The sequence below is a fragment of the Saimiri boliviensis genome, chromosome 11, assembly GCF_048565385.1.
Source record: "Saimiri boliviensis isolate mSaiBol1 chromosome 11, mSaiBol1.pri, whole genome shotgun sequence".
Lineage (NCBI taxonomy): Eukaryota > Metazoa > Chordata > Mammalia > Primates > Cebidae > Saimiri > Saimiri boliviensis.
This window is the reverse complement of record NC_133459.1, coordinates 44,811,828-44,839,613: the sequence shown is the minus strand read 5'-3', so window position 1 is coordinate 44,839,613 and position 27,786 is coordinate 44,811,828. Positions and strand designations below refer to the sequence as shown.

The 27,786-nt window shown below is 48.4% G+C and overlaps 1 protein-coding gene across 18 annotated transcripts in view; it reads right to left on the bottom strand.

The window, feature by feature from the left end:
- Positions 1-3,993: 3,993 nt before the first annotated feature.
- MAST2 (microtubule associated serine/threonine kinase 2) overlaps positions 3,994-27,786 on the bottom strand; it is a 229,012-nt gene continuing 205,219 nt past the window's right edge. For 15 of the 18 annotated variants that reach the window (XM_074380734.1, XM_074380736.1, XM_074380739.1 and 12 more), the window contains 20 exons: positions 26,116-26,325; positions 20,784-20,885; positions 18,121-18,253; positions 17,232-17,293; positions 16,877-16,962; positions 16,220-16,428; positions 14,376-14,514; positions 12,402-12,534; positions 11,285-11,450; positions 10,657-10,758; positions 10,287-10,409; positions 10,010-10,119; positions 9,491-9,645; positions 8,969-9,252; positions 8,675-8,869; positions 7,850-8,076; positions 7,536-7,658; positions 6,185-6,321; positions 5,860-6,053; positions 3,994-5,578 (listed from right to left, as the gene is read on the bottom strand). In XM_074380734.1, coding sequence (XP_074236835.1) covers positions 4,050-5,578; positions 5,860-6,053; positions 6,185-6,321; positions 7,536-7,658; positions 7,850-8,076; positions 8,675-8,869; positions 8,969-9,252; positions 9,491-9,645; positions 10,010-10,119; positions 10,287-10,409; positions 10,657-10,758; positions 11,285-11,450; positions 12,402-12,534; positions 14,376-14,514; positions 16,220-16,428; positions 16,877-16,962; positions 17,232-17,293; positions 18,121-18,253; positions 20,784-20,885; positions 26,116-26,325 — 4,419 coding nt within the window. In that variant the 3' untranslated portion in view covers positions 3,994-4,049. The remainder of the gene's footprint in view (positions 5,579-5,859; positions 6,054-6,184; positions 6,322-7,535; positions 7,659-7,849; positions 8,077-8,674; positions 8,870-8,968; positions 9,253-9,490; positions 9,646-10,009; positions 10,120-10,286; positions 10,410-10,656; positions 10,759-11,284; positions 11,451-12,401; positions 12,535-14,375; positions 14,515-16,219; positions 16,429-16,876; positions 16,963-17,231; positions 17,294-18,120; positions 18,254-20,783; positions 20,886-26,115; positions 26,326-27,786) is intronic. The other 3 variants (XM_074380735.1, XM_010347408.3, XM_074380742.1) reach the window with 2 other exon arrangements.

Genomic DNA, 27,786 nt, shown 5'->3' with positions numbered 1-27,786 from the left:
TGAAAGCCATTTCCTCCACACCTCACCACCCACTCGTAATAAGCCCACTTTATTGGTTCTTATATATTTCTGCCCAGAATTAAAAGTATTTCCACATTCTACTCTGGGGAGGGGGAAATGGGCCCAGCGTTACAGTCTGTTGTCTTGTTGCCCCCAGGCCCTTGTCATCTCCTGCACATTGCTGAGGTTCCATTATATTCTGGGAATGTAATGAGCAAACATAACCTCTTGTTGCATAGGACATTGCAGCTCTCGTCCAAGTCTCAGGCCATGTGTGCTCAATTACAAATAGATTGAGCAGGGAACAGTCTGTTTTCTAAGTGACCTTCCCTATGTCTTTTCTCCCCACTACATTTTAGATGATACACAGCCTCCCCCAAGACCACTGCTAGAACTATGGATGATTTCTCCTCAGAGTTGTTCCCACTTCTGTGTTTAGGATGCTCAAATTCTTTTTTCTTCTTCCCAGTTCTTTCTTCTGAACTCTACCTGCCAGCTGGATGTTTCCACTGGGCTCTGAGGTTTAAACTTGTTTACTTGGGGCTGGGCATGGTAGCTCACACCTATAATCCCAGCACTTTGGGAGGCCGAGGTGGGTGGATCACCTGATGTCAGGAGTTCAAGACCAGCCTGGCTAATGCTGCGAAATCCCGTCTTTACTAAAAGTACAAAGTTAGCCAGGCATGGTAGCATGCACCTGTAATGCCCGCTACTCGGGAGGCTTGAAGCACAAGAACTTGAATCCGGAATGCACAAGCTGCAGGGAGCCAAGCCTGCACCACTGCACTCCAGCCTGGGCAACAGAGTGAGACTCTACCTCAAACAAAACAAAACAAAACAAAAAACTTTTTACTTGGCAGAAAAAGTATGGTTGGCTGTGAATTCCCTTACCTTCCTACCACCGAACCTACAAACTTACCTATATCTACATAACTATTCTCCCTCCCACCTGTTAAATTACAAAAGTACCCTCCAGCTAGTCAATTACTCCACATGTATTTTGGAATCTGTTTTCTTCCACCTCAGGAATCTCCCAAGATTAATGATCGATTCTTTCTCTACTTCAACTGGATCATCCCCATTGACATCTAAACATGATTCTCATTCTACTCCCCCAATCCCTCCTCAATCATTCCACATCCCTTTATCTCTTTTCTCCTCTTCAAAGCCAGGCCTTTGGAGAGAGCTGTCTAAATGTCCTAATTTCCTCACCTCAAACATTTCAGTACCGGTTCTACCACTGTTTGAAACCGCCTTTTTTTTTTTTTTTTTTTTTTTTTGAGACGGAGTTTCGCTCTTGTTAACCCAGGCTGGAGTGCAATGGCACGATCTCGGCTCACCGCAACCTCCGCCTCCTGGGTTCAGGCAATTCTCCTGCCTCAGCCTCCTGAGTAGCTGGGATTACAGGCACGTGCCACCATGCCCAGCTAATTTTTTGTATTTTTAGTAGAGACGGGGTTTCACCATGTTGACCAGGATGGTCTCGATCTCTTGACCTCGTGATCCACCCGCCTCGGCCTCCCAAAGTGCTGGGATTACAGGCTTGAGCCACCACGCCCGGCCTGAAACCGCTTTTCTTAATGTCTTCAATAACCATCACTGTTAACTATCCTCTCCATAGAAAGGTCCTTCATGGACCCTATTAAGACTCAATGTCATATTCTGCTGACATCTGACTGTTCCTTTTACATCTACTGGATTCCTTGAGCTCTCAAGGCCATTTCATCTGGCAGTTTTATCCACAGCCATGAATCCACCTACCATCTCTAGGACGATGACATGTTTGTTTCACTTGCCAAGACCTCCACTAGAAGCTACGTCATATTTAACATATGGAGTGCAGCACTGAACTACTCAGCCCTGGTTCTCTTCATACTTCAGTGAATGGAAATACAATGTATCTAGCTATGTAAGTCAGAAATGTAGTTAGTCATCCTTGATAGCCTTCTGCTTCATATCTACCTGAAGGCCATCACCAAATATCAATCAAAACACCACTTTAACTTCACTACCATCTGCGCCCTTAATCCTAGAAGGCTCCCTTCTTCCATTCTTGTCCCCCTCAAATCCATTCTCATTATAGCAACCAGTCATCTTTTCAAAATACTAGTCTGAACCTGTGTAAAACGTTAAATAAGTCTCTGCTGTCTTAGGGTGAATTACAAAATAAGATGGTCTGGCTTCTCCCTGATTCAGGATCTCATTCCCCATCTTCAACTTCTTTTCACTGGCTCTCTCCCCGCTGCTAGTGCCAGTATCTCGGGCCTTTTTTCTTTCTCATTCTGCACGTGTTCCCTGAACAGTCCTCATCGCCTGTGGCTTTAACTGCCCTCGACTTCCTGATGGCTCCCAAATCTAGGTGTCACAGCTTCCCACCCTTTCCTTCCTTACCGCCTCACTGTTGCTGTCCTAGTTCAGACCACCAAAATGGGTCACTGCATGATTCTCTGTGGTGCACTCACTCCACTCCAGCCTTTCTATACTACAGCCAGAGTGGTCTTCCTAAAACAAATGATAATACCACTTAATTCTTCACTACCCTCAGGATAAAACCGCCAGTTTCTCAAAGGGAACACCACTGACACTTGGGGCAGTTGCCTGATGGGGTACAGGATGTTTGATGTTTAGCGTCTCTGTACTCCCTCCTCCCATTCCCATTTCCAACCCTCTAGGAGGGCAGTCCTCAACGTCCCTTTCACCTGTGGTGCGGTGCTTCTGACCAGATCCCTACATGCATGGGGCACTCACTCCCTCAGCCATGCCCCTGCCATCTTCCAGCTCACAACCTGTGACTTGTCTGCCCAGGTCCCAGTACATTAGCCCAGGTTCTGCTGTGAATGAATGAAGAAGTGAAGAGAGGACTAGAAGGCTGAGAGGCCAAATAGCTGGATAGGCTCTGCCACTGTGGATACAGCGTGCCCTCTGGTGGCCACAGCCTTAACAGACAATGGCCCAGAGGCATTTTCATCTCCAGGCCTCCTAGCGCCTCTTCTTCAGACCTAGGCACTGAATTGTGAGATGATCAGTGCAATAACCAGTGCAAGACAGTTTTTCAAGTCCTCCATCACTATAGAGACACTCAAAGCCTTGGTACTCTACCAAGCCCCACTGCCTGCCCTGTGATGCCACCTCCTGACTCCCCTGGCACTGGTCCCATTTATATCTTCCCCTTCCTCCTACACTATCCATCAAATGAAGTTCTTCTGCTCAGTGAGGAATGCACATGATGTCCACCGCCAGTGCTGAGGCCTACCTGCAACAGCCCAGGAAGGGGCTTATTACTAAATACAATTGGCAGCTTTCTGTTTTCATCTCACCCTCATCTCTGCATTTTATCAAGTTAACTTCTCCATTTTAAAACTCTTTCCTCCAGTGGACTTTATGACTCTCTTCTGGTTGTATCTCAAATATACCCAAAGTTAAATTCTGCCTCTTCCCACCTCTTCCTCTCCTCATTATCCTGGCTGAGGCACTCCAAGTTAGGAGACACCTATAAGTTCTGGAACAAGGGAGATCTAGGTTCTAATTCCAGTTCTACCCATGCTGTATTACCATGGGCATGAAAGCCAGAGTTCCCTTACCTATAAAGAAGGAATTTTAGTTGCTACATGGTATTTTCTGGTTCCCTATCACCTTCACAAAGTCAGATCTCCTGGACGACCAGTAGACATAGCCCTTGCCTCACTTGCTAGACCCATTTCTACTTTGAATTGTCTTTGGTCCCTTGAATATACCAGGTATACTTTATGTGCTAAACTTTGTCTGGAGATCCTTTCTTAAGCCAACCTCCACTCTTCCACACCCAGTGAACTACTACCTATCATCTATTCTTCATGTTTGAGCTCAAATGTCACAGCCTTTGGGAAGTCAGGCTGGGTTAGGTGGCCCTCCCCTGATGGTGGAAACTAGTTTATTCACCACTATATTCCCAGCAGCAACACAGGACCTAGTTACATGTGGGTTGACCAAAGGAAAGCAAGCAAGACATAAAGATGGTTTCCAGGAGTATATATTACACAGGTCTGAGTGCAAGAAATGGCAAACAACTGCTATGTTTGCTTTAAAAACTCATCTGGCACCAATGCCAGATTCTGATGTTTTTGATGGCTCCCTAGTTCTTGGCCCCTCCAGAGGAGGCTGGGCTCAGACTTCTGGGTGAGGGGGCAGCCTCGGCATGGAACGTCCTGCCTTCTGTCACCTGAGGCATCAGGCACTTGGGTGATGCTCAGGGCTGGATCCTCTTTTACTTGTGCACACTCAGACTCCCACAGCCAGCCTTGGCTGGGATCCTCACAAGGGGGATGGGTCAGTCTGGGGACACTAGGTGACTGTGTCTTCCCCTGTTCCCAGGGAGACAGGTTCTTAGGGTGGGCTGGAGTTGTTTCCAAATCCTGGAGGTTGGCTAGCCCACTTGTCATGGCTGCCTTTCTGCTTGGGGCTGCCCTCTCTGGGCCCTCAATACGGAATTTCCAGGACCACGTGCCTAGCTTCCCAGAGGTGGAGGTGGGAGGAGAGTGGCTGCTGGTGGGGGCGAGTCCTGAAGAGCTGGGAGAAAGTGCTGTTAGTGCCTGGGTGTAGAGGCGCTGAGCCTTCCAGCAACCTTCAGAAAGGATGGGGTCTGTAGCTCCAGACTTACCCAGGTTGGGGTCTGGAGAGGAGGAGCTGGCAGCTTCCTCAACAGTTTGTGGGCTCCCGAGCCTCCTCTGGGGGCCACTGGGACCTTCCATTTTGGGAGGCCCCAGTGTAATCCCTGTCAATAGGCCTGGGACCACTGGGCCAGGGCTCCTGAGGACTCTGGACGAGAAAGTATCCTCTTCCCCACTCTCTTCCGCTCCTCTGGGGGCCACGCTCTGGCTCACTTCTGGGTGAGGTGCCACGCTCAGCTCCTGTGCACCTTGGCTGTTCTCAGGCCCCTCCTCCGTGTCATCCTCTGAGGAGTCCACCTCACGGATGGCTTCTTGCTTCTGCAGTGACTCTCGTCGTTCGGCTCGGTCCTGCCGGAGAGTACCTAGGGCCCGCGAAGGAGCAGGCTGCAGCAGCACCCCTTTCCCTGGCAGGGCTCCCTTGCCAGAAAGCATACCCCTGGCTCCAACCGCCTCCAGAGGGCTGACTTCCCTAGGCGGCAGTTCCTTCTTTAGCTCAGAGTGGGGCAGGTCAAGGCTGTGCTTGCGAGAAGTGGCTAGCTTCTTCTCGGAAGCGGCCAGTGCTGCTGCCAGTTTCTCAGCTGACTGCACCCTCTTGAGTAGTGGTGAACGGGGTGGCTCCGCACTCTTGGGCCGCGAGAGTTGCCTGCCTAGGGGAGGTGACAAGTGAAGCTTTGTGGGAAAGGCCTGGGCTACATGGCCAGACAGGGGTGATGGGGACCGCTGAGGTGAAGCTGCTGGGGGTGGGGGAGAAGGGGTGTGGGCCAGTGGTGACAGTGGGATGCTGCCTGCTGACTTGCGCCGTGGAGAGCGGTACTGGCGCTGGAGCTTGGGTGCCAGACCGTGGAGGGAGCTAGGCCGTGTATGCCCAGAGCCGGCTGGGGAACTGGGCACGCTGGAGCTGGGGGAGCTGCTCTGTGATGAATTCCCCCCCACTTTGTACAAAGAGACAGACAGACAGACAAAGAGACAGACAAAAGCAGAGCAGTGTTAGCTGTTAGAAGTGACTGAAGGGCAAGACAGGGCTTAGCCCTGTGATGTCCCAGAAACCAAGATACCCACTTTCCCATCAATTAATTCCTCCCCGAGACTTCAGGATCTTTCAGGGGATGGGCCGAAAGACAGATTCAGAGTGGGATCTGTGAGGAGCATATAGAGCCTAGGAACTTTCCTATTTCTCAGGGGTTGTCTCTGAGTTGCAGGGAGCCCTTCATACCTGAATGCACAGCATCGGGGGTCACGCGGTAGGCTTGAGTGGGAGATCGGGGGGAAAGGCTGTGGCTGTGTGTGGGAGAGCCTGGCCCACTCTCCCCTGATGACAAGGAACGGTTAAGGGAAGAAAGGCTGCGGCTGGTGTGGAGCAGGGATGCTTGCTTGGCGATCTTGCGAAACAGGGAACTCCTTTTTCTGCTGTGGGGATAAGGGTCAAAGGCAGTGTTGGTGCAGAGAGCACAGCACACACTGGGCCCAGGGCCAAGGCACCCGGCATGTACAGCACTCATGTGGCCCAGAGTAGACCCTCTGGACTGTGCCTGACTCACCTTTCTTGCCCGTCCTTGCCGCGGCTCCTCTTGCTCCTTCGGGCCATCTTGGCCTTGTAGCTGCCCTTCCTAGCTGGCCCCACTTTAATAGATGTGTTCTCCAGGGGAGTTGTTGAAATAGCCACCTTGTTTCCACTCTGGGGAGCACAGCATGAGGCCTAGGCTAAGCTGGAGGCCATATTCTTGCCCCTCTCCATCCCCAATCCTTCCCCGTGGCATGGCTATGCTACAGCTCCAGCTTTTGCCTCTGCACCAAGACATCTGAAGTACAGGCCTGTATTCTGTCTTCACGGACGAGGAATGGCTCCTACTGGAGCCCAAGTGATTTAAGGGTGAGAAGGTAGAGAACAGGCTAACCTGTCCCATTCTGCAGCCATACCCACAGCTCAGAAGGATCCCTGGGCCTAAGAAAGCGAGGGTGCTACCTTGTGGAGGAAACTCTTGTTGTGCCACATTCAAGTTCTGTGTGTACATTCATCTTTTTTTTTTTTTTTTTTTTTTTTGAGACGGAGTCTTGCTCTGTTGCCCAGGCTGGAGTGTAGTTGCACGATCTTGGCTCACTGCAACCTCCACCTCCTGGGTTCAAGCGATTCTCCTGCCTCCGCCTCCCAAGTAACTGGGATTACAGTCACCCACCACCATGCCCAGCTAATTTTGTATTTTTAGTAGAGACGGGGTTTCACTGTATTGGCCAGGCTAGTCTTGAACTCCTGACCTCATGATCCACCTGCCTCAGCCTCCCAAAGTGCTGGGATTACAAGCGTGAGCCACCACGCCAGGCCTTTTTTTTTTTTTTTTTTGAGATGAAGTCTTGCGCTGTCACCCAGGCTGGAATGCAGTGGCACGATCTTGGCTAACTGCAAACTCTGCCTCCTGGGTTCAAGTGATTCTCCTGCCTCAGCCTCCCAAGTAGCTGGGATTACAAGCACCTACCACCACACCTGGCTAATTTTTACATTTTTAGTAGAGACAGAGTTTTGCTATGTTGGCCACACTAGTCTTGAACTCCTAACCTCAGGTGATCTCTCTGCCTTGGCCTCCGAAAGTGCTGGGATTACACGTGTGAGCCACCACACCCAGCCATTTTTTTTTTTAATTTTTATTTTTATTAGAGGCAGGGTTTCACTATGTTGGCCAGGCTGGTCTCGAACCTCTGGCCTCAAGTAATCCACATGCCTCAGCTTCCCGAAGTGTTGGGATTACAGGTATGAGCCACTGTGCCTAGCCTGTGTGTATCTACATCCATAGTGTAGATGTGTGTGCGCCCAACTCACCCACTACCTTACGGCTGTCACAGACTCACAGGCTGAGGTCATTCAGGGACCATGTGGGTAGCAAACCCAGCACTAACCTTCAGGATCAGCTCCACCACCTCTGTGTGCACCAGCCCATGCACAGTTTCCCCATTGACATGGGTGATGAGGTCACCTTGACGAAGCCCTGCCTCGCTGGCTGGACCTCCGTCCTCCACGTGCTGCACCAAGAAGAGAACACTACTCACACTGGAGCCTGAACATGAAGTATAGGGCCTGGTTCTGCGCATTAAGCTGTGACTCCCTTCACCACCACCCTTTGACCCCCAAGCAGGGATAGATGGGCTCCACGAAGGGGAAGCTGGAAGGGTGATGAAGCTGGGAGACAGCAGCTCTAGATGGTGAGACATACCCACACCATGTGGTGCACTGTGTAGACGTCGGAGTCACCCATGTATACACGAATGGCCCGCAGGGTGAAGCCATACTTCTTGCCAGCTCGGTGGATGATGATGGGGGGCCTTACACTGCCAAGGGCTGGCAAGAAGTCCCTGCTTGGAGAAGAGTCCCGGGATGATGGGTTGGACGACTGAGAATGTGGGGACATGGGGCTGGCCAACGGGGAGCAGGTGTGGTGTTCTGGAGAAGGAGAAGCCAGGACTTAGTGGGTCAGAGGGCCTTGGCCTGGACATGCTCCCAGCGTAGCCCCCGGTCCAGTTCTTGATTTCAGCACCTCTTGTCGCAGATAGAACCTGAGCCCAGGTCCATTTTCCCCACAGCCCCTGACCTGTGAAGCCCTCTCACATATCCAGCCCTGAGATGAGGTGATGAGAAAAGCATTTATGTGTATATCAGGGACTATACAAGCTCGTCACACATATTTAAATGTCACAATTAACCTATGGGCTGGCCACTATTAAGTCCACATTTTTGGATGAGAAACTGGAGGCTTAGAGGAGTTAAGCAACTGGCTCAAGCTCAAGAGTCCTTTAGTGATGAAGCCAGGATTTGAGTATGAGCTCTTTGCCCCAAAGCCTGCACTTGTGACATGGCGCTATCCTGCCTTCTGGCACATGTATACACAAACCCAGACACCAATACACACCTTCAGGGACCACAGTCTCTGAGATCCCTGCTTAACACACATACACACCTGCCATGTGCAGAACCCTGCCACAGGCCTAGAGATTCCAAGGCCCTTCCTGTGAGTTTTATCCCAGCTCCCCAGGGGCCTCACCCGAAGGAATGAGGAGCGAGAGGGCTGTGGCTGAGGCAGACTTGATCACTTTGTTGACAGGGCGAGTGGTGCGCTTCTCTGTAGAGTCTCCAGACAGCAGCCGGTGGCGGGCCCTACGCACAGCCAGGTCACTGATGGCCTTGGCCGTGGCTCCTTCAGACAGCTGCAGGGTCCCACGCCCTCGGGTCTCCATAGCTGTGGGCCCAAGTGAGCAGTGAGACCCGTGATGCCGCTGAGACTCCTGCCCTGCAGTATCCTCCAGCTTAGGTCCTTTGGCCACCCACTGGGCCATACCTGGACTGGAACCACTGCTCCGTCCAACAGCTTCCTCATCCAGCTTCAGCCGCTGCTCCCCAGAGCGTTCAGGGACAAGCCCAGATATCCCTTCTCCAGAAAGGGGTGTCAGGAACCATACACCCTCCTGCAGCTGCCTCCTGGGAGTGCCGCTGGCCTCCTCAGGGCCCTCAGGGAACCGAGGTACATCCAGGAGGCCCGAGCAGCGGCGTCGCACTGTCATTGGAGGGCTTGAGTCACTCTCCGTGTGGGATGACTCAGACACCGACAGCCGCTTCCGTAATCTATGAGACACAAGGCCTGGGGTGAGATGGCCCACGTGGTCCCCCTCCTGCCACCAGGCCTCCTTTGGGACACACAAGGCTTATAGTAATGGAACTCTCCTCTGCAGACATTCCTCCAGGAGCCACCCTATGAATGCCCCCTCACTGCCACCTGCACTCTTCCCCAGCATCAGAATCTGTCTCATCATCTGTGACAATGCAGGGATAGCTGCACCCTAGGTGAGTTCTGTGTACTCACATCTCAGGGGAGCCGATCACCCAGCCCCGGTCTCGGCCTTTGAGCCCCGCCAGGCCTTCTGAGCGGTCCTCCTTCTCCTCACTCAGGCTGCGCTTGGTCGGGGGTGGCGTCCGACGCTCTTCCAGTAGTGAGAGCCGTTCCATGCTGCTGTATACCTGTGGGGACAGGGGATGTATTGGGGATGGGCTCTGGCATCCGTACCTCCCAAGTGTCAAAACGCATCCTTGGCATCGGAAACCCAGGAATTGGAGCCAGTCGGCTCCTTCCCTCCTCCACACATCCCTGCTGAATATTTGGGGAAGCAGTTATTCCACTGATCTGACCTGGCATCTCATGTCAGGGGCTGCAGTGGTTCTAGAAGCACCTATATATAGCTATATGGAGCCCCAGTCCTCTGCTCCTCTTTTTCTAGAGGTGGCCCCATCCCCAATCCTTGAGCCTGCCCCAGGTGTGCCCTTTGACAGGGCCTCTTCTGATTCTCCAGCCTGTTCTGCCCATTCTGGGTCTCCTCAGTCACACCTTGCTGAACCTTGGAGAGCAGGAGGAAAACTGGCGGATCTCAAGGCAGCCATCCTCACTCACGTCTTCCTCATCCTCTGAGTCCACGTGGTGGTAGCGCTCTGAGCGGGCTGGGACAGACATAAAGGCCACTTCAGAGTCCTCCTGGTGGCCTCCTTGTGACCCCATTAGATTTCAGCAGAGCCCTGAGAAGTTGCTCTCAATGCCAAGTTCAATGTGCACATTTCTAGGCAAATGAGTAGCACCCATACTCTATCCCAACAATTGGTGGCCTTACTGTCAAAATAGCTAGTATCGTCCTCTGACTCCAGCTGAGGAATAAATTCAGCCTTCTGGCGGAGAAGTCCTGTCCAATCCAGACCAGTAAAGAATGGGTGCTCCTTCACCTCATAGGCACCTCCTGTGGACAGGGAGGGCATGGGCAAGGGGGTGGGATGAGCTGCATAGAGTCCAGGTCAGCACATCTAGTAAGAAGCCAGACCTTGAGAAGCTATACCTAGGCGGTCAGCTCAAGCGTCTTCCCTTCTCTGCCTACAGGGAGCAGGGCAGAGTTTCAGGATCCAGACGGGCTGCCCATAACTGAAGCCCCTCCAGCCTCCCTTACCTCTTTTCCAAGTAGTGAGAAAAGTTAGCGGGGCCTGTCCTACCTGTGCCCAGTCTCTCCAGAGGGTTCTGGTGGAGCAGTTTGGAGGTGAGGTCCTGGGTGTCTGGGGGCAGTGCATCATCACCCTCAGGCCACACAATCTCATCTGAAGTCATCAGGGGTGAGAGGGAAAGGAGAAATTGTGGGTAGAGTGGAGAGATGGAGAAGAGGGTCCCAGGACAGTGTAAGGAAAGGAGGCTAAAAGGGCCCAGCCAGGAGCCCCAAAAGCCTCACCTGAGATCCCAGTCCTTACATTCTATAGGTTCCTAGACCATGGCTTGATCTTTGATCCAAAGTGGGCACTGCGAAACAGTCATTTCCCCTATCCTGAAGCTCCAGCTTACCCTGCTTTTATATTCCACAAAATACACACACAAACCCCTCACACTCATGGGATGTGCACAAACAAACAGGAACACACAGGTATAGAGGGGAGAGATGTGAAGCCCCAGGGACACAGCATGCACATGTATATACAGGCAGAAGCACAGACACACCGCCCCCAAAGCAGCAGACATCACACACACACCGTGAGTTCAGAACAAGAGCTCACAGGCCTCACAAGCTGCTGGCATACATCATATTTGTGGATCCACACTGTTTCCCCACTGGGCCAGGGGGAGAGTACCTACCACTGATCACCTGCCCAAAGAGCTCCTCCGGAGTATCTCCAAAAAAAGGGACACAGCCCACCAGGAACTCATACAGGATAATGCCCATGGCCCACCAGTCCACTGGCTTCCCATAGCCCTGGCGCAGGATCACCTCAGGCGCAATGTATTCCGGGGTCCCGCATACCTGGGCACAGAAAGGCCAGGCTGGCTTAGCCTCCTGAGGCTGCTCACTGGCATGACAGCTGGAGAGGGGGGATGCTCCCACCTCTGGAACAGAAGAGTCTCTGAATGAAGACTCAGCCCACCTTAGTTAATGAATAAGATCAACAGGAGCCCCTGTTGATCAACAGGAGCCCCTGAATAAGATCAACAGGGGACAAGAGCTGGAACTGTTGGTTGGTATTTCCTAATTAACAAAAAAGTCTCATTCTAGCCTGGAACTACCATCCCTTAAGCCCTCAACACCCACCTCTGGCATGTGATCCCACAATTGGTCTCTGCACTCTAGCCTCTAACAGAACAGACCCTACGAGTCACATAACTACTACAGGGACTGGTGAACAGTCACAACCTGAAATGTTAAACCAGGGAACATTCAGAGGCTGCCTCTCAGGACTCTGGGCCATAGCCCAGTGGAAATTCAGAGCTATATTCCAAGAACCACAAGCTCCAGAAGAGCGCTGTCCTTGACTCAGGCTGGGAGATTTGGGACTGATCTCAGATGAAACTCTGTGCTAACAGTTACATGACCTATTTTCTCCAAACCCTGAGGAGGATGACTGGATTTTATATCCATATGATTCTCATGGCTCATCCTGTTTTCCAAATGTGCTACCTATATCAATGCCTCTCTGGAACTCAAAGGTAGAAAAGATAGGGGTTCCCCAATCTTAACATCTAGCTACAAGGTAGGCATATGGCCCCAGGGCCTTCTTCTAGGGCCTGGAATGTATGTATATGTGTACAAATGTAGAGATGGGGTCTCACTATGTTGTCTAGAGCTGGTTTTGAATTCCTGGCCTCAAGTGATCCTCCTGCCTCAGCCTCCCAAAGGGCTGGGATTATGGGCGTGAGCCACTGCACCAGGCCAAGGGCCTAGAATTTAATCCCCAATACATCAACTACCCTTCCTTACCTGCTTGTCCAGGAATTCCCGGGCATCCTTTTCAATATGACCCTCATATAAGTTCGTTGTCAGACTCATGAGGCCAATTTTGGACAGTCCAAAGTCAGTGAGCTTGATGTGCCCCATGGATGTAATTAGGAGGCTGGGAGACCGGAGACACAAAATTATGAAGTTATTCCTGGTTTTCCGAGAGTACTGATTTTAGTATATGCCCAATTTCCCCACTCAGGCTTCCATGGGGGTACTGTGAGACACCTTCAGCAGGGGGACAGGCAGGTGTGAAAAAGTAATTCATTCTGGCTATGTGAGTGTTACGTCCTACACAAGCAACAAATCTGCCTTTTGCCCATTCCCACAACTCCATTTCTATTTATTGCCCTAACTGTATTCTATATTGGGGGTAGGAATCATTCAGTTGAGGAAGAGTTTCTTCTACAGAACTGAGCTCAGCCTCATCCTAAGGCAGCTGCTGTAGCCATTCCTAGTCTCCTCTCCTGATGTGAGTGGCCCATAATACTCCTGTTTCAGGGAGAGGGGCAGGGGGCACATAATATTGTATCATATAAATGGCTGGTCTTAGGAGGAGGGTTGGTTGGGAGAAACTAAGATCCCTTCATATACTCTGCCTGAGCCACTCATTTTGTGCTGAAGGCTTTACCCTGCCACCCTTTTATTCTAATGATTCCCCAAATAGTACCTCTGGCCCTGACTTCCTTCTTGAGCTCCAGGCCTACCCAACTGCCCATATGTCTTTCAGGCACCACAAATTCAACCTGTCCAAAACAAAGTCATACCTCCCAACTGGTTCCCTTTCTCAGTGAAAAACAATAATTACGTTACCTACGAGCTCTTTGGTGCTGTAAAAATATTCTGGCCCCTGAAAGGTTTTCTAGAGTAACATATCAAAGGTAGGTATAATTATCCCTATTTTAGAAAGGAGGAATGTGAGGGTCAGGGAAATTTAATTAATAGACTCAAACTCAGACTTAACAAGCAGAAGAATGGCCATTTGAACTCAGGTCTGTTTAATGTCAAAGCCACTTTCTCCCACAGAGGCTTAACATCCTGCAACAATCCCATGCTGGAAATCTGGAAGACATCCCAGCCTCCTGTTTCCTCGCTTCCCTTCCTACTCCTACTCTAACCTGATCCTCTTCCCTATGCTACACCTCTCTTCTTTCTATCCTGGCTCCCTGTTCTGCTGCAGGCATTGCTGTCTTTGCCCTGGTCTCAGTATCGCTCTTCATCAGTAGACTAAGCTTTCTAAACCTAAACCACAATCTGGGTATGCCATTCTATCATATCTTTGGTTAACGGACACTTCGAAGATTCTCTAGGCCCCTTTAAAATAAAAGTCAAATATAACAAAAGGGCCCTTGATGAACTAGCACCTGCCTCTCTCACCTTTTCTCTTAACTACTGTCTCACCATCTAAGCTGTCGCCATGTTGTACTATTTGTAGTTCCCGAACAAGTGATGTTCTCTTGCACCTGTGTGCCTCTGCACATTCTGCTCTCCTGCTTTGGAAAGTAGGTCTCCTACCCTTTTCCACTTGACTAATACCCTCTGAGAAGAAGCCTATATACATGTATTTCTGTCTCCCACTGTAGACTTAACTTCTACATGCCAGGGACTATATTTAAAACCCAGAATATAGTGCTTGGCACAGAGTAGATGTCAGTAAATGTCAGCACACTTGTTCAGCCATCTACATGTGCTTATTCTTTTGTTCTTCCTTGGTTTCTTCAGTGGGGCTCCTCAGTGACTCTTATGTCACTGAAGCCTTATAATGCTCCAGCCAGACCTTGAGGCAATGATTTGCATTTGGGGTCAGGGGGCTACAGAACTAAGCCTAGATGGACACACACAGAGACATGTTTCCCAGAAGCCATCTGGATACATTTAGATCTACTGTGCTTGCTGCCATTTATCTAGAGACCCAAGAGGAAGACCCTGGACAAGGGACACAGAGAGTAGACATACTTGTCAGGCTTGAGGTCACGGTGCACGATGCCATAGTTGTGTAAGTACTCCAGGGCCAGCACAGTTTCTGCAAAGTATAGACGCACCATGTCCACAGGCAGGGCCCCAATATTCTTCAGCAGAGTGGCACAGTCTCCCCCTGCAATAAGCCCAGGCTACCATGAGGAAAGGATCCAGTTCCCTACTCTAGCCAGTTCCCATCTAGCAGCTTCTGAGGTCCCAGAGGAGACAGCTTTATGGAATATCCTGGTGCTGGGGACTCTATTCTAGCCCTTTTGCTGCTGGCATGGGTGGGAAACACGGTGATATGGTTTGGCTGTGTCCCCACCCACATCTCCTCTTGAATTATAGCTCCCATAATTCCCATGTGTTGTGGGAAGAAACCTAGTGGGAGAAAATTCAATCATAAAAGTGGGTCTTTCCCATGCTATTCCCATGATAGCGAATAAGTCTCATGAAATCTGATGGTTATTTTCATTTATTATTTTTTTAGACAGAGTCTCGCTGTGTCGCCCAGGCTGGAGTACAGTGGCTTAATCTCAGCTCAATGCAACCTCTGCCTTCTGGATTCTAGGGATTCTCCTGCCTCAGCCTTCCAAGTAGGTGGGATTACAGGTGTGTGCCACCATACCCAGCTAATTTTTGCATTTTCAGTAGAGGCGGGGTTTTGCCATGTTGGTCAGGCTGCTCTTGAATTCCTGACCTCAGGTGATCTGCCTGCCTCTGCCTTCCAAAGTACTGTGATTACACTTGTGAGCCACCATGCCCAGCAGATCTGATGGTTTCATAAAGGGGAGTTTCCCTGCACAAGCTCTCTCTCGTCTGCCACTATGTGAGACATGCCTTTTATCTCTGCCATGATTGTGAGGCCTCCCCAGCCACAATGAACTGTAACTCCAATAAACCTTCTTCTTTCATAAATTGCCCAGTCTTTGGTATACCTTTATTAGCAGTGTGAAAATGGACTAATACACAGGGTATGGAGGAGGGTGGAAAGTAAAGTGAATCTGCTGATAGCTGTCAAGGCCATTTTTCAGGTCAGAGAGGGAAGGAACCCAGCCCTCTATTAAAAGTAATGGCAAAAATGCAATTACTTTTGCACCAACCTAATTATTTTAGGACAGGAATACTGTATACTATAAACACATCTGGCCGAGACATTAGCATTTGTTCATTTTACTTCCTTCTTATTGGCTTTCTTTTAGTTTCTGATTAAAGTAACACTATAAACTCCCAGCATGTACCCACTAAACACTAACAGAGTTTTGTTTTGCTTCAGCCTCAAGGCGTAGGCACAATATCTTTGGAAGCTGTACACACAGTGAGAAGGTGAGAGGGAAGGCCACTGGCAAAGCTGCTGCCCCTCTCCAGAACTATGACCTGTGTTGCTCTTCTGTTCTACTCCCAGAGCATTTTACATGGTTTTAAGGGGTGTCCCCTTTGCAAGCCAGTCAGGGTGATTAATGGCTTTCCTTTCTTCTGAGGGTCCAGATGCAATCCTCCTAGCACTCAATCCTGGGCTTTTGCTGCTCTGCTGCTTCCTTTGTTGCTATCTGATACCAGCAGTAGAGGGTTTGCAGGCTTTGGGGTGCAACATTCTATAGCTGCTGGCCTGCTACATCCTGTTCCAGAGTGCCTCTCACGGTAGAGGCAGGGAGCTTTGGAGCTTTGTGCCCACCATGGCCAAATGGTCTCAGTAATCCTGAGGCTGAAAGCAATACCAAAGAGGGACTGGAAAGCTGGGCCCTGAAACTTCACCTCTGTACAAAGCTGCTGGTCCCTGTTTAAGGCTAAGTCTCAGATTGTGCCTTGGCCTTTGTGCCAGGCCACCTTTGCCTCAGTACCTTCAACATACTCCATCACCATGCACAAGTGGCGCTTGGTCTCAAAGGAGCAGAACATGCTGACCACAAAGGGGTTCTCAGCGAAAGTCAGTATGTCACGTTCCACGAAGGCCTGCTGGATCTGGTTCCGTAGGATCAGGTTCTGCTTGTTGATCTTCTTCATGGCAAAGCGCTGCCGGGTGGACTTGTGCCGCACCAGGAATACAGCCCTGGGAAACACAGTCCGGCCCAACATGGACCCTCAGCACCTGAGCTGTGCTCTCTGCCACCCAAACTGCCTTCTCTCAAACCTTAATTAATGCATAGAACAAAGGTGCAGGGGTGTGCATATCAATGAGAAGGATCTGGAACCCCCTGGCCCACAAAACTCTAAACTTCCTGATAGACCATGTCCTGATGGCACGGCTCAATGCTTCCCCAGAGCTCAGGGAGAGGAGGATGCATGGCAGTAAGAGGGGTGGGAATCTTGTCTGGGAAAGGAACAATGCTCAGATGTCAGAGGAGTCTGAACTCCTGCCCACCCAGGAGGCTTCTGGGAGTAAGAAAGTCCACCCTGAGGCATCTGTGCAGAGGACTGGGCAGCATACACTCTCACATGGAAGAGATCAAGGGCTGACCTGTCTTCAGTCCTGGCCATACCCTCACCCCTGCCTTTACCCATAGGCGCCATTGCTGATGAGCTTAATGGTTTCGAAGTCCTCTTCAGAGGGTGTCTTTTTAGATGGCAGAGATGCCCCACGGCCCTGGAAGACAAGGGAAAAGGCAGGAGACAGGCATGCTTCTCAGAGCCCATATCCTTGCGGAAGCTGTGGCTCTAGTATCTTCTCCTTCTCAGCTCTTAGCTCTAGCGTACTCTCCTGACCATTCTTCCAGGATAGAATGACTTCTCAGACAGTGTTTGCTGTCACCAATACCCCCATCCCTCCTTCAGATATTCTCTTAAAGAGAATTCATAGCTCTTTGCTTCAGAGGGCCCAGGGTCCAGGAATGGGGCAGGAGCTCAGGGTTTTACCTCAATAGAATCATCTGTCTCTGGAGTATCAGGACTGTCACAGCTGCTCAACTGGGCCATTTCTGGAAACAAAACAAAGACAAGAGAAGAATGCATGTGGCAATGTCAGGTATCTCAGCAGTACCCTCAGATCATACAACAGGTGCATGTAGGGTAGGCATTAATGCTTTCTGCATCAGCCTGGGATGTGAATTCAGTCCTGTGGCACAATACCCAATGTAGTCCCAGCTTTTGGAGCAGGAAACAAACCAAATCCTACTGCTACTCCCATTTCTAGAAGTCCATTGCCATTCACAGGGTCTGGCAAATTCTATAAACTTGGGTCATTTCCTGAAAAACGGCCTGAATCTGGGCTACTAGTTCCCATCCTGCTGGCTAAGACTGCTTCACTGGATGGGGCTGGGAAGCACAGAAGGCAGGAGCAGGATACCTGCAGACCAGGGACTTGGAAGCCCATGGTTCCTGCAGGAGTTCAGCAGGAAACCCAGAAGAATGGCGATATCCTCTGAAGCCCTGTGTTGGACCACCCCAAAGACACAGGAAGATCTGTAAGGTGGCCAAGAGGAGAGGTAAGTTGCAGAGGAGGTGACCATTTTTGCAAATATGATTGTGGCCCTTTTTTGTTGACCTCTTTGGATCTGAGGCTCTAAATGCAACTCAGCCAGGCCGACACAATCCAGGCTGGGATCTGTCAGGTAAATGTGAACAGCAGTTCCAAAGGAAAGGCTGTTTTGTCACAGAGATCACAGTGTATCACCCAAAATCCTGAGGCAATGGGGCCATGTTGTGTCCATGTCCAAGCTAAGTCTCTTCTCCAAGCAGCTTCCCTGCTGTTAGAGCTTGCCAGCAGCAATGGGGCCTCTTTGCAGCCACCAGGCAGCATGCTTACCCTCTAGGGGATCCCGTGTGAGGCCCAGCTGGCTAACGATGTAGCGGGGAATGTCACATTTAATCCCTTGTCCCTCTTTGGCGTGGCCCTCAGCTGCTTCTAATAGGTGGTAGAACTCTTCAGGGTCAAACTCCTGTACAAAGGGAGAGAGGTAGTCAGTGGTGACAGATAAAAGTGAAGGCTGTTGGCCTCTTTGGTTTTACAGCATTTAGTAGAGTGAGATGAACAAGATTTTCTCTGTGATGGGACACTCCCACCCCTGAATGCTCAGAAACAACATGATTCGGGGATCACAGGAATGGGAACAAAGTTGTCAACCAGGTCACCTCCAGATTGGACATGCTCAGCATACGCTGCCTTCCTGGCAATAAGAACTAGAGGTTTTACTTTCAAGAGAGCTCAGCCTATTGATCTCCCATGCCTTCTATCAGCCAGGTGTCACTGTCAGGTGTGTTCAGATGCCCAGTCCAGAGCAGTCCTGGTACACACTCAATTAAGGCTCATAAGAGCTTTGGCACAGTCCTACTGGTGCATGCATAACCTTCAAATATTTATCAGGCATTTCTTGTGTGCTAGAGGCTGGAGATCCATTGAAAAGCATAGTCCTTGTCTGCACATAATAACTGAATGCCTACTAAGGGCCACACACTGGGTTAAACCCTCTAGCAACTCATTGATCTCACTGAGGAAATCAAGGCTCACAGGGATGCACTGATGTGTCCATAATCACAGAGGTAGGAAGGAACAGAAAACCAGCATTCAGTCCAGGTCTTACTCCAAGTCCCTGCTCAGCCAAGCACTTCATGTTCTTGAGGGAAAGGCTCTCTGCTCGATCACAGCAGTAGCTCTGAACTTTGTTCTCATTCCCTGTGGTCTCACTGTTTTGGAGAATTGTACCTATCTGGATATAACCTAAGCCAGACCTGGAAGTCCTTTTAACTTCTTATTCTTCCTTAGCTCCTATCTGGTCAGAATGTCTCTCTCATAAATACCTCTCTAATCCACCTCTTTCTCTCTGTTACACTACCATTCAATGTCTGAGTTCTGGCCACCCCATCCCACATGAATTGCTTTGAGTGCCTCTGCCCTGATGTCCCTGGCTTATCTTGCCCTGTCTTCCAATTCACTATCCATGTTGCAGCCAAAGTAATCTTTCTTAGGACCAAATCTGATGCAATATTTACACAGAAATAAATAGGAGCCAACTACTGATACATGTAACAACATGTATGAATTTCCACAAACGTGCAGAGTGAAAGAAGTCAGTACGTACTACAGAAACCACACAGAAACATGGTTTCATTTCTAGGAAACTGTACCAAAGGCAAACCCATCCCTAGTGAAACAAAGCAGGTAAGATATCATCTAGGAGCAGGAGAAAGACAGGACTGACTTCAAAGGGGCAAAAAGGAACTTAGAAATATTCTCTATCTCAGCTGTGGCCATGATTCTAAAAGTGTATATTTGTTGGATCTCGATATAATCAAAGGGATATATTTTATTGTATGTAAACTGTATCTTTTTTTGTTATTGTTGGGACAGAGTCTTGCTTTGTTGCTAGGCGTCAGGCTGGAGTGCAGTGGCAGGATCTCAGCTCACTGCAGCCTCTGCCTCCCAGGTTCAAGCAATTCTCCTGCCTTGCCTCCTGAGTACCTGGGACTACAGGTGCGTGTCATCACACCCAGCTAATTTTTGTATTTTTTAGTAGAGACGGGGTTTCACCATGTTGGCCAGGGTGGTCTCAATCTCTTGACCTCCCAAAGTGCTGGGATTATGTATTAAGATATAATTTACATAAAGCCGGGCAGGTGAGCCACCGCACCCGGCTTTATGTAAATTACATCTTAATAATATTGTTTAAGAAAAAAGTAAATGTGACAGTGTCACATTCTCACCTAAATTTTCTGGTGCCTCCAAGTGGCCATAAGAGTAACGCAAAACTCCAGAGCTAAGAACCCAACACCCTCCATGACCTTGTCACAACCTACCTTCCAGGCTTACCCCTCAGCACTTCTTCAAACCCACGCTGTGCCCCACTGAATGCTCCTTCCCATGTTCCTTATCTGGGATTTTGCTGATATCATGTCCCCCAGGAGCATTCACTGAATGTTCTTCGAGGGAAGACTAAAGCACTGCCTTTTCTAGGTTCCCGGTGTGCCGTGTACTGAACTCAGCTATAACACTTCTTGCAGTTATTATAATTACTATTTACATGTCCTCATGCCTCATGCTCCCCAACCACACTGTAGAGGAAACATCCTGAGATCAGAGACTGTGCTTTATTCATGTCTGTATCTCCAGTGTCTAGCATGAAGTAGGTACTCAGTAAAGTATCGCTCAAACTTAAATGAAGGACTCAACTTGTGCAGACTAAACTGGGCTATGCTCCCGACGCTCCTTACCCCCAAGGCCCCCACTGATGTGAGCCCTGCTCATGTTGGGGTGGGCTAGACTAATACTCCTTCCTGCCGCATCCCCTCAGGACCATACATTTGTCCTCACAGAAACCTGTTTAGTCCCCCCAGTGCTCGCAAAGCATATTTAAATAAGGACTAAGCAACAGAAATGGTGGTGGGTGCCACCACAGTTTTGCTGTCAGCAGGCTACTTCCTCTATAGCCCTCCTCCAAATCTGCCCATCCGACTTTCCTAGAGTCCACTCACCAGGCATTCCAGTAGACGTGCTGGGCGGGCAATGACAATCATCAGCTTTTTCACCAGCTGCATCACAAAAGCCACTTCCGAGCTCTCTGAGCGCTCATGAGCCTACAGAGAAAAGAATGGTTGTTTAAGCAATCTACTGGCCCAGTATGGTTGGGCTAAGCAGGACTAGACTGGGCAGAGCTGACTACAGGAAGAAACAATTGGTAGCATAGACAGCTCTGCAAAGCAAAGAACTCAGAGAAGGCTGGTTGACTATGAGAGGGAGAGAGTTGCTTACAGGGAACCATCTGAGCTTTAGAATACTACGTAACACCAAGGAATGTCACACAGACATATAGTTGTACCTGCTCCTACAACCAACAGCCTCACTTACCCTTCAGACCCCAGCTCAATGGGCAACTCTCAATGGCGCCTTCACTGATGGTCACTTTCCACCCTAGACTGTAAGGAATAGAGAGACCTCAAAGCTGAGGAGTGATATGATCAGAAAGGTACTTCAGAAGGATCACTGTGGCTGCAGTGTAGAGGGTACACTAAGAGCGCAAGGCTAAAAGCAGGAAAACCCATTAGCAGGCAACTCTAATAATTCAGATAAAAAAGGCACAGGTCAAGACAGAAGAATGTAGACAAGTGGACAGACTTGTGCTACTACAGAAGCAGATTAAGGGGTGAAAGAAGCACGAATAGAAGGCAACTACAACTTCAATTCTAGGAAAATTTCCATGAAGAAGTGAAATGGGAACTCTTAAGATGATAAGCCATTTAGGTGAGGATAGGTAAAGAAATACTGTATTTGGTTTTAGAGAAAGAACAGCTAGGCAGAAAAGATAAGCTCAATTTTGGGTGTATAGAGTTGCAGGCACCTACATGAGAGAGTCTCTTGGGTATCTGCTTGGCCCAGAGGCCTTTCTCTTTTTTCCTGAGAACTGCTCTGGTTTCTAGGAGCCACATTTGTACTGTGTGGCTGCACCTTCCCTCCCACCTCTGACAGCTGACCAGGGAAGATCAGTTGCCTAGGAATTTAAAAATGTATAGAAAGATAATTGTTAATGTCAATGTGGCAGAACTGTTTAAGAAACTGTGAAAAGGGATGGCCATACCTATCATCGAGATAGAGGAAAAGATGCACACAGAAAAAGAGAAATGAAGACTTCCTGAAATTCCTGGAGCTTCTGGTTTCTAGTTCTGGTTTCTTCTTCTTCTTCTTTTTTTTTTTTTGAGACAGAGTCTCATTCTGTCACCAGGCGCCTGGCTGGAGTGCAGTGGTACAATCTCAGCTCACTGCAACCTCCGCCTCCTAGGTTCAAGCAATTCTTCTGCCACAGCCTCCCAAGTAGCTGGGACTACAGGCGCACGCCACCATGCCCAGCTAATTTTTGTATTTTTAGTAGAGACGGGGTTTTACCATGTTGGCCAGAATGGTCTCGATCTCTTGACCTCGTGATCTGCCCACCTCGGCCTCCCAAAGTGCTGGGATTACAGGCTTGAGCCACTGCGCCCGGCCTCTGGTTTCTTCTTAAGTCCTGGTTATATCCCTAGCTTCAATTCTCTAAGACCCACCTCTTTTACTCTTATGTTTCCCTTTACTGTTTAAACTATTCTGAGTCAGATTTCTATTACATGCAACCAAAGAACAGAAACCAATATGGGAAGTCAAAGTCGAGGAGTTCAGTGGGCAGCTGGGTGAACCGATGTGAAGCTCAGAAGAGGGGCAGCCACATGTGGGAGTCCTCAGCGTAGAGATGACAACTGAAGACATGGGCACAGGTGGCAAGGCATCAGAGAGAGTGTGGAGAAAGGGGAAAGGGGACAACAGACATGCAGGATGGTGCTGTGTTGCACACCAGTACTGAAGAGATGGGCAGCAAAGGAACTTGTAAAGAGTCAGCAAGACCAGTGAGAATGGTGAATTGACAACGAGGGGGGAAGAGGGTTTAAGAAGTATTCACTGTGTTCCACAGAGAGGTGGCAGAAGATGGGGACTCAAAGTAGCCACAGGATTTGGCAACTGGCCAATTAGTTCCTTGGTGAATTTTGCCTGAAAGGTTTTAGTGGAATGGTGGAAAGGGAAACTGGAAGACAGAAGATTGAGTAGTGAATAGGATACAAGGAAATGAAAATTAGTATATGAGGACTTTTCTCTTTTTAAAGTATTGGTTATGAAATGAAGAGAGAGGTTGAGCAGTTGGTGAAATCCTATTTATTCTTTTAAAATGTAGCCCAAATATCATCAATTCTGTGAAGCCTCATCTGTCTCCTGTTCCCAACACACATATATACACACACGAGAAGAAAAAGTAACTGCTCTCTTTAACATATTCTCCTGGCTGTTAGTGCATAACACATGGTACTGTCACGCTGTGTCATAATAAGCTATCTGTCTCTACAGCTACACTGCTGGGCCTAGTGAGTAAAGAGGCTCTTATGTCTTTTTGTTTCCTCAAATGCTAAGCCTAGCAGAGTGCCTCCTATACAGCAGATGTCAGTCAATGTCTATTGATTAAGCATTTGAAAATGTATGATCTCAGGCTCTAGAATAAGCCAAACCTGGCACTGGGTCCTAGTTTTGCTACTTAAAAAAAATCAGTTATCTTGAGCTAACTTAGTTTCCTTATCTGTAAACTTAGGAAATATTATTAAGTACCTTCCTTACATGGCTGTGAAGATTTAATCAGATAAATTAAATGAGGTAGTGTCTAGCATGTATTAAATACTATTAATAACAGTATAATATACAGTAACTAACAGATGTTACTGATTTTTATTATTCTAAAATCTGATCAGGTCATTTTCCAATTTGCCACATTAGATGATACCCACTGCATTCATGATACAATCTAAACTCCTCACAAGGCCCTTCAGCCTCTGGCCCCCAGTCTAATTCTTCAAATTCATCTGCCAGCTGGCCAGGAACGGTGGCTCACACCTGTAATATCAGCACTTTGGGAGGCCGAGGTGGGTGGATCATTTGAGGTCAGGAGTTTGAGACCAGCCCGGCCAACATGGTAAAACCCTGTCTCTACTAAAAATACAAAAATTAACCAGGCGTGGTAGCAAGTGCCTGTAATCCTAGCTGCTAGGGATGCTGAGGCAGGACAACTGCTTGAACCTGGCGGGCAGAGGTTGCAGTGAGCCAAGATCACACCACTGCACTACAGCCTGGGCGACAGAGTAAGACTGTGTCTCCAAAAAAAAAAAAAAAAAATTAATCTGCCAGCTTTTCCCCTGTGGGCATCTTTTACTGTAGTCATGCCAAACTACTTCATCTGCAATTTCTGGAATATACTAAGTTTCTTTACACCTTTCAGAGGTTATTTACTTATTTGTTTATTTAGAGACGATCTCACTCTGTCATCTGGGTTGGAGTGCAGTGGCACAATTACAGCTCACTGCAGCCTGGGCTTCCAGGGCTCAGGCAATCCTCCCAACTCAGTCTCCTGAGTATCTGGGATTACAGGTGCATGCCACCACACTTGGATAGTGGAGAGGGGGGTCTCATTTTGTTGCCCAGGCTGGTCTCAAGCGATCCTCTCACCCTGGCCTCCCAAAGTGTTAGAATTATAGGCAGGAGCCACTGTGCCCAACCAAGATGTTGTTTATGCTGTTTCCTAGCTTTATGCTACCTGTCTGTTAAGATTCAACCTTCCCTGAACTTTCCACGAAGAATCAGCATATCCTCCTCTGTGCTCAGAATCTACCTCTCCCTGGTGCTCATCTCAACTACAGTACAACTACGTTGTACTGTAGTCAGTGGAACTGAGAGAATTCATATACTCAGTGTAATAACAGTGATTATTTTTACTGTAAGTACATGTTGATGAATCTGTAACCCTATTGATGGCAAATTCCCTAAGATAGAGCCTACAACGAATTCTTTTCTACATTCCAACGGTCTTGCAAATTAGGGAACAGACAAACAAACTGGCTCCAAACTCAGTGCTCCTATTGTATCAAACAACCTACCCCCATTGGCAGTCAGTCTGGGAAAATGCCTAAAGGTTTTGGGCAAGACTCTGATCTCAGCATTTTAGAAGATCAATCTTAAATGTACCAGGAAACTTGGAAGTTACTTCACATTAATCCTTTACCTGATACAGTAATCCCTGATGCCTAAATGTCTCTGGGGTACCCCTTTCCATTGCTGGCAAACTGTCAGAAAGCTTTTCTTGAACAGAAACTAACAGCTACCAGTGATTTTCAGGGGACTCTAGCTTTCTAAAATTATACTTCTACAATGTTTGATTTTAGATATTTCTTTTGAAATCAGAAAAAGACATTTTCATAGAAGGAAGTAATTTTTCACCTATTACATCAAAACCTTTCTCACTGTAACTCATGCCCTTTGGACTAATTATGTCTTCCAGGGGTACTGAGAACAATCTGCTCTCTTTTATATATGAGAAATTTTCCACTACTTGACAACAGTAATCATGATCATCTTTAGTTATCCTTTCTCTAGATTCAACTGTTTCCTGAAAATGTGTTTAAACTCCCTGCTCCTTCTTATTTCTAGATGAACACAATGGTATCCTTTTAATGGGGCCCTCAGCTCAGTTGGTACTACTCTAGACAGAGGTCTTGGTCTGGAAGTAATAAGGGGTTCTGGACTGAAGAATTCTTTAGTGAAATGATGAGCTCTGGGAAGACAGGCACATCGTCTCTCCCTCAAACTGTACTAATGGATAATATGGACTGCTGTGGTCTGAGTGAGATGGCATCTGGCCACCTTACTGAGAGGCTGATAGCAAAGGAAACGCTAGTGCAGGAAGCAGTGCTTAAGAACTCTCATATGCTTTGGTCTTGGCCATCTCTGGATTACTTTACCTTTAGCCTCCCAGAGATTTTTTCACACAGGGGAGGATCAGGTCTCAAAGCATGTAATTCCCAACTGGAGAACTTCTCATCAAGCAAATGGCTAAACCTCATACCTGCTGTCCCTTGGCTGAGGATAAACAGTCTGAAGGTTCTGCTTAAATCAGTATTGCCAGGAGAATGGAGCCCAACACAGCCACTGGAGCCACTTTTTGGCTTTGTATAACAAAACTCCTAGTCAAATACTTATGAATACTACCAATGGTGGAGCTTCATGCAGAGTAATATAACTTTGGATTTAGAAATGGAACAGAAGTGAGTTCTTTTGATATCAAGCAGGCTTCTCTCAGTATTGCAGGGAACTGAGGAGGAATCTAAGTCCATCAGCACTACCCGTGAGGGTGAGTAACAAGCAGTCTGTTAAGACTGAGAATACCACTAATGCCCTGATCCTAGCTTGGGATTATGAATCCAATACCAGGTGAAGGTTTTACCAGAACCCCAGCACAAGGACACTCACATCTTGCAAGAGTTTCTCCAGATTTTCTTGAAGTTCATAGAAGTACTGTGATGTAATGAGGCCACTCTGAGATTTATCCAGGCAGTCTCGGGCCATCTCAATCACCTGATGATGAATAAAGCTAAGGGTTCCATCTGCCAAGGGCAGCACGCTGTCTGGAGTGTTGGAGGAAATAAACTCTGCTAGTCGCTCTTCCATTTGTGCGGTGGCCTGGGAAGAAAAGCAAGAAAGAAACACTTCCCCTCTAGTCCCAGCTCAGTTGGAGCTAAGCCTGAAGGATCTGGAAATAGGAGAATAATGGGCTCCTTGTAATCCTGGTTTCCTTACACCGCATTTGGGAAACCTGATAACTGAAGACATTAAAAGATCACCTTCAAGTTAAGTCAAGATGCCTTTGCTTTATATTCAAGGTTCTCTTTTATCTGGCCTTGCCCATCTTCCTTAACTCCCTGCAGAGCAAGCTCTTTTGCTATAAGGACATGCAAGTGTTTGCTATCTTCCTCCTTTACTATGCTATTTCATGCCTCTGTATGCTGTTCCCTGTGTATGGCTTTTTCACCCTGCCAAGCCTGCCTGGCAAACTCCTAATTCTCCTTCTAATCTCAGTTCAAGCATCATTGTCTCCTCTGGGAAGTCTTTCCTTTTCCCAGGCAAACTAGGGTTTCCATTCCTCTGTTCTTCCCCTAGACCTCCGAACTATGTAAACTTAATGTATGGACTCTGCTGGTTTCTAAACTGGGAAGTCCTTAAAGTCAGAGAGAGTTTCATTTATCTCAGGATCCTCTTACTTAACCCTAGGACCCAAGGGAGTTAGGCAGGTGCTCGGGGAGTTGCTTAGTGAACCTGCCTGGTCACAGATGGCAAGTTGGAATGGGGGGCCTTATAGATAGGAACATGACCATGACCTGGATCCCCAGAAGAGGAGAATGAAGGTTTGGCTCCAAAGCCTCTTAGGGACCTAACGACACAGTCGTGTCAAAACGACAAATACAGATCTGTGAACGAGTTCCTAGTTGTCTATCTAAGATTCTGACTTATTTCTTTTGCCACCAGGTGGTGATTTCTGATTTCCAGTGTGTGCTTAGGCAAATGTATACCTACATACATATATATATGCGGTGTGTCTATGTGGAGAATGAAAGAGAAAGAGGGAAAAAGAGTGGGAATAAGAGGAGGAAGAAGGAAGTGAAGGAATCTTAACGCATTTCCTCTAACAATAGTTCATCCAATAGGAAGGAACTGGAAAAGTGCCTATAAACACAAACATCCAATGGTACAAAAACACCTAATATACAAGGAGGAGGAGGACACGCATGAGATACATTTCTCAACATTATATACTCCCACACTTCATAAGCACCATGTACATCAAAATGAATTCCTAGCTGTTTGTTCTGCCTCCTTCCTCACTCTTTTCTCCAGTGCCCACTCCAAAGCTATAAAGCACAGACCACAGGGCACAGGTTCTGCAGTCCAGTATCCTCTCTCCGTCAGGAATAGGGCCTATCTTCAGAAGGCCAGTTCAGAGTGTACAGGCATGTGGTGTTGAAAAAGACATGCAAACAGGGCTGGGCACAGTGGCTCACACCTATAATCCCAGCACTTTGGGAGGCTGAGGCAGGTGGATCACCTGAGGTCAGGAGTTCGAAACCAGCCTGGCCAACATGGCAA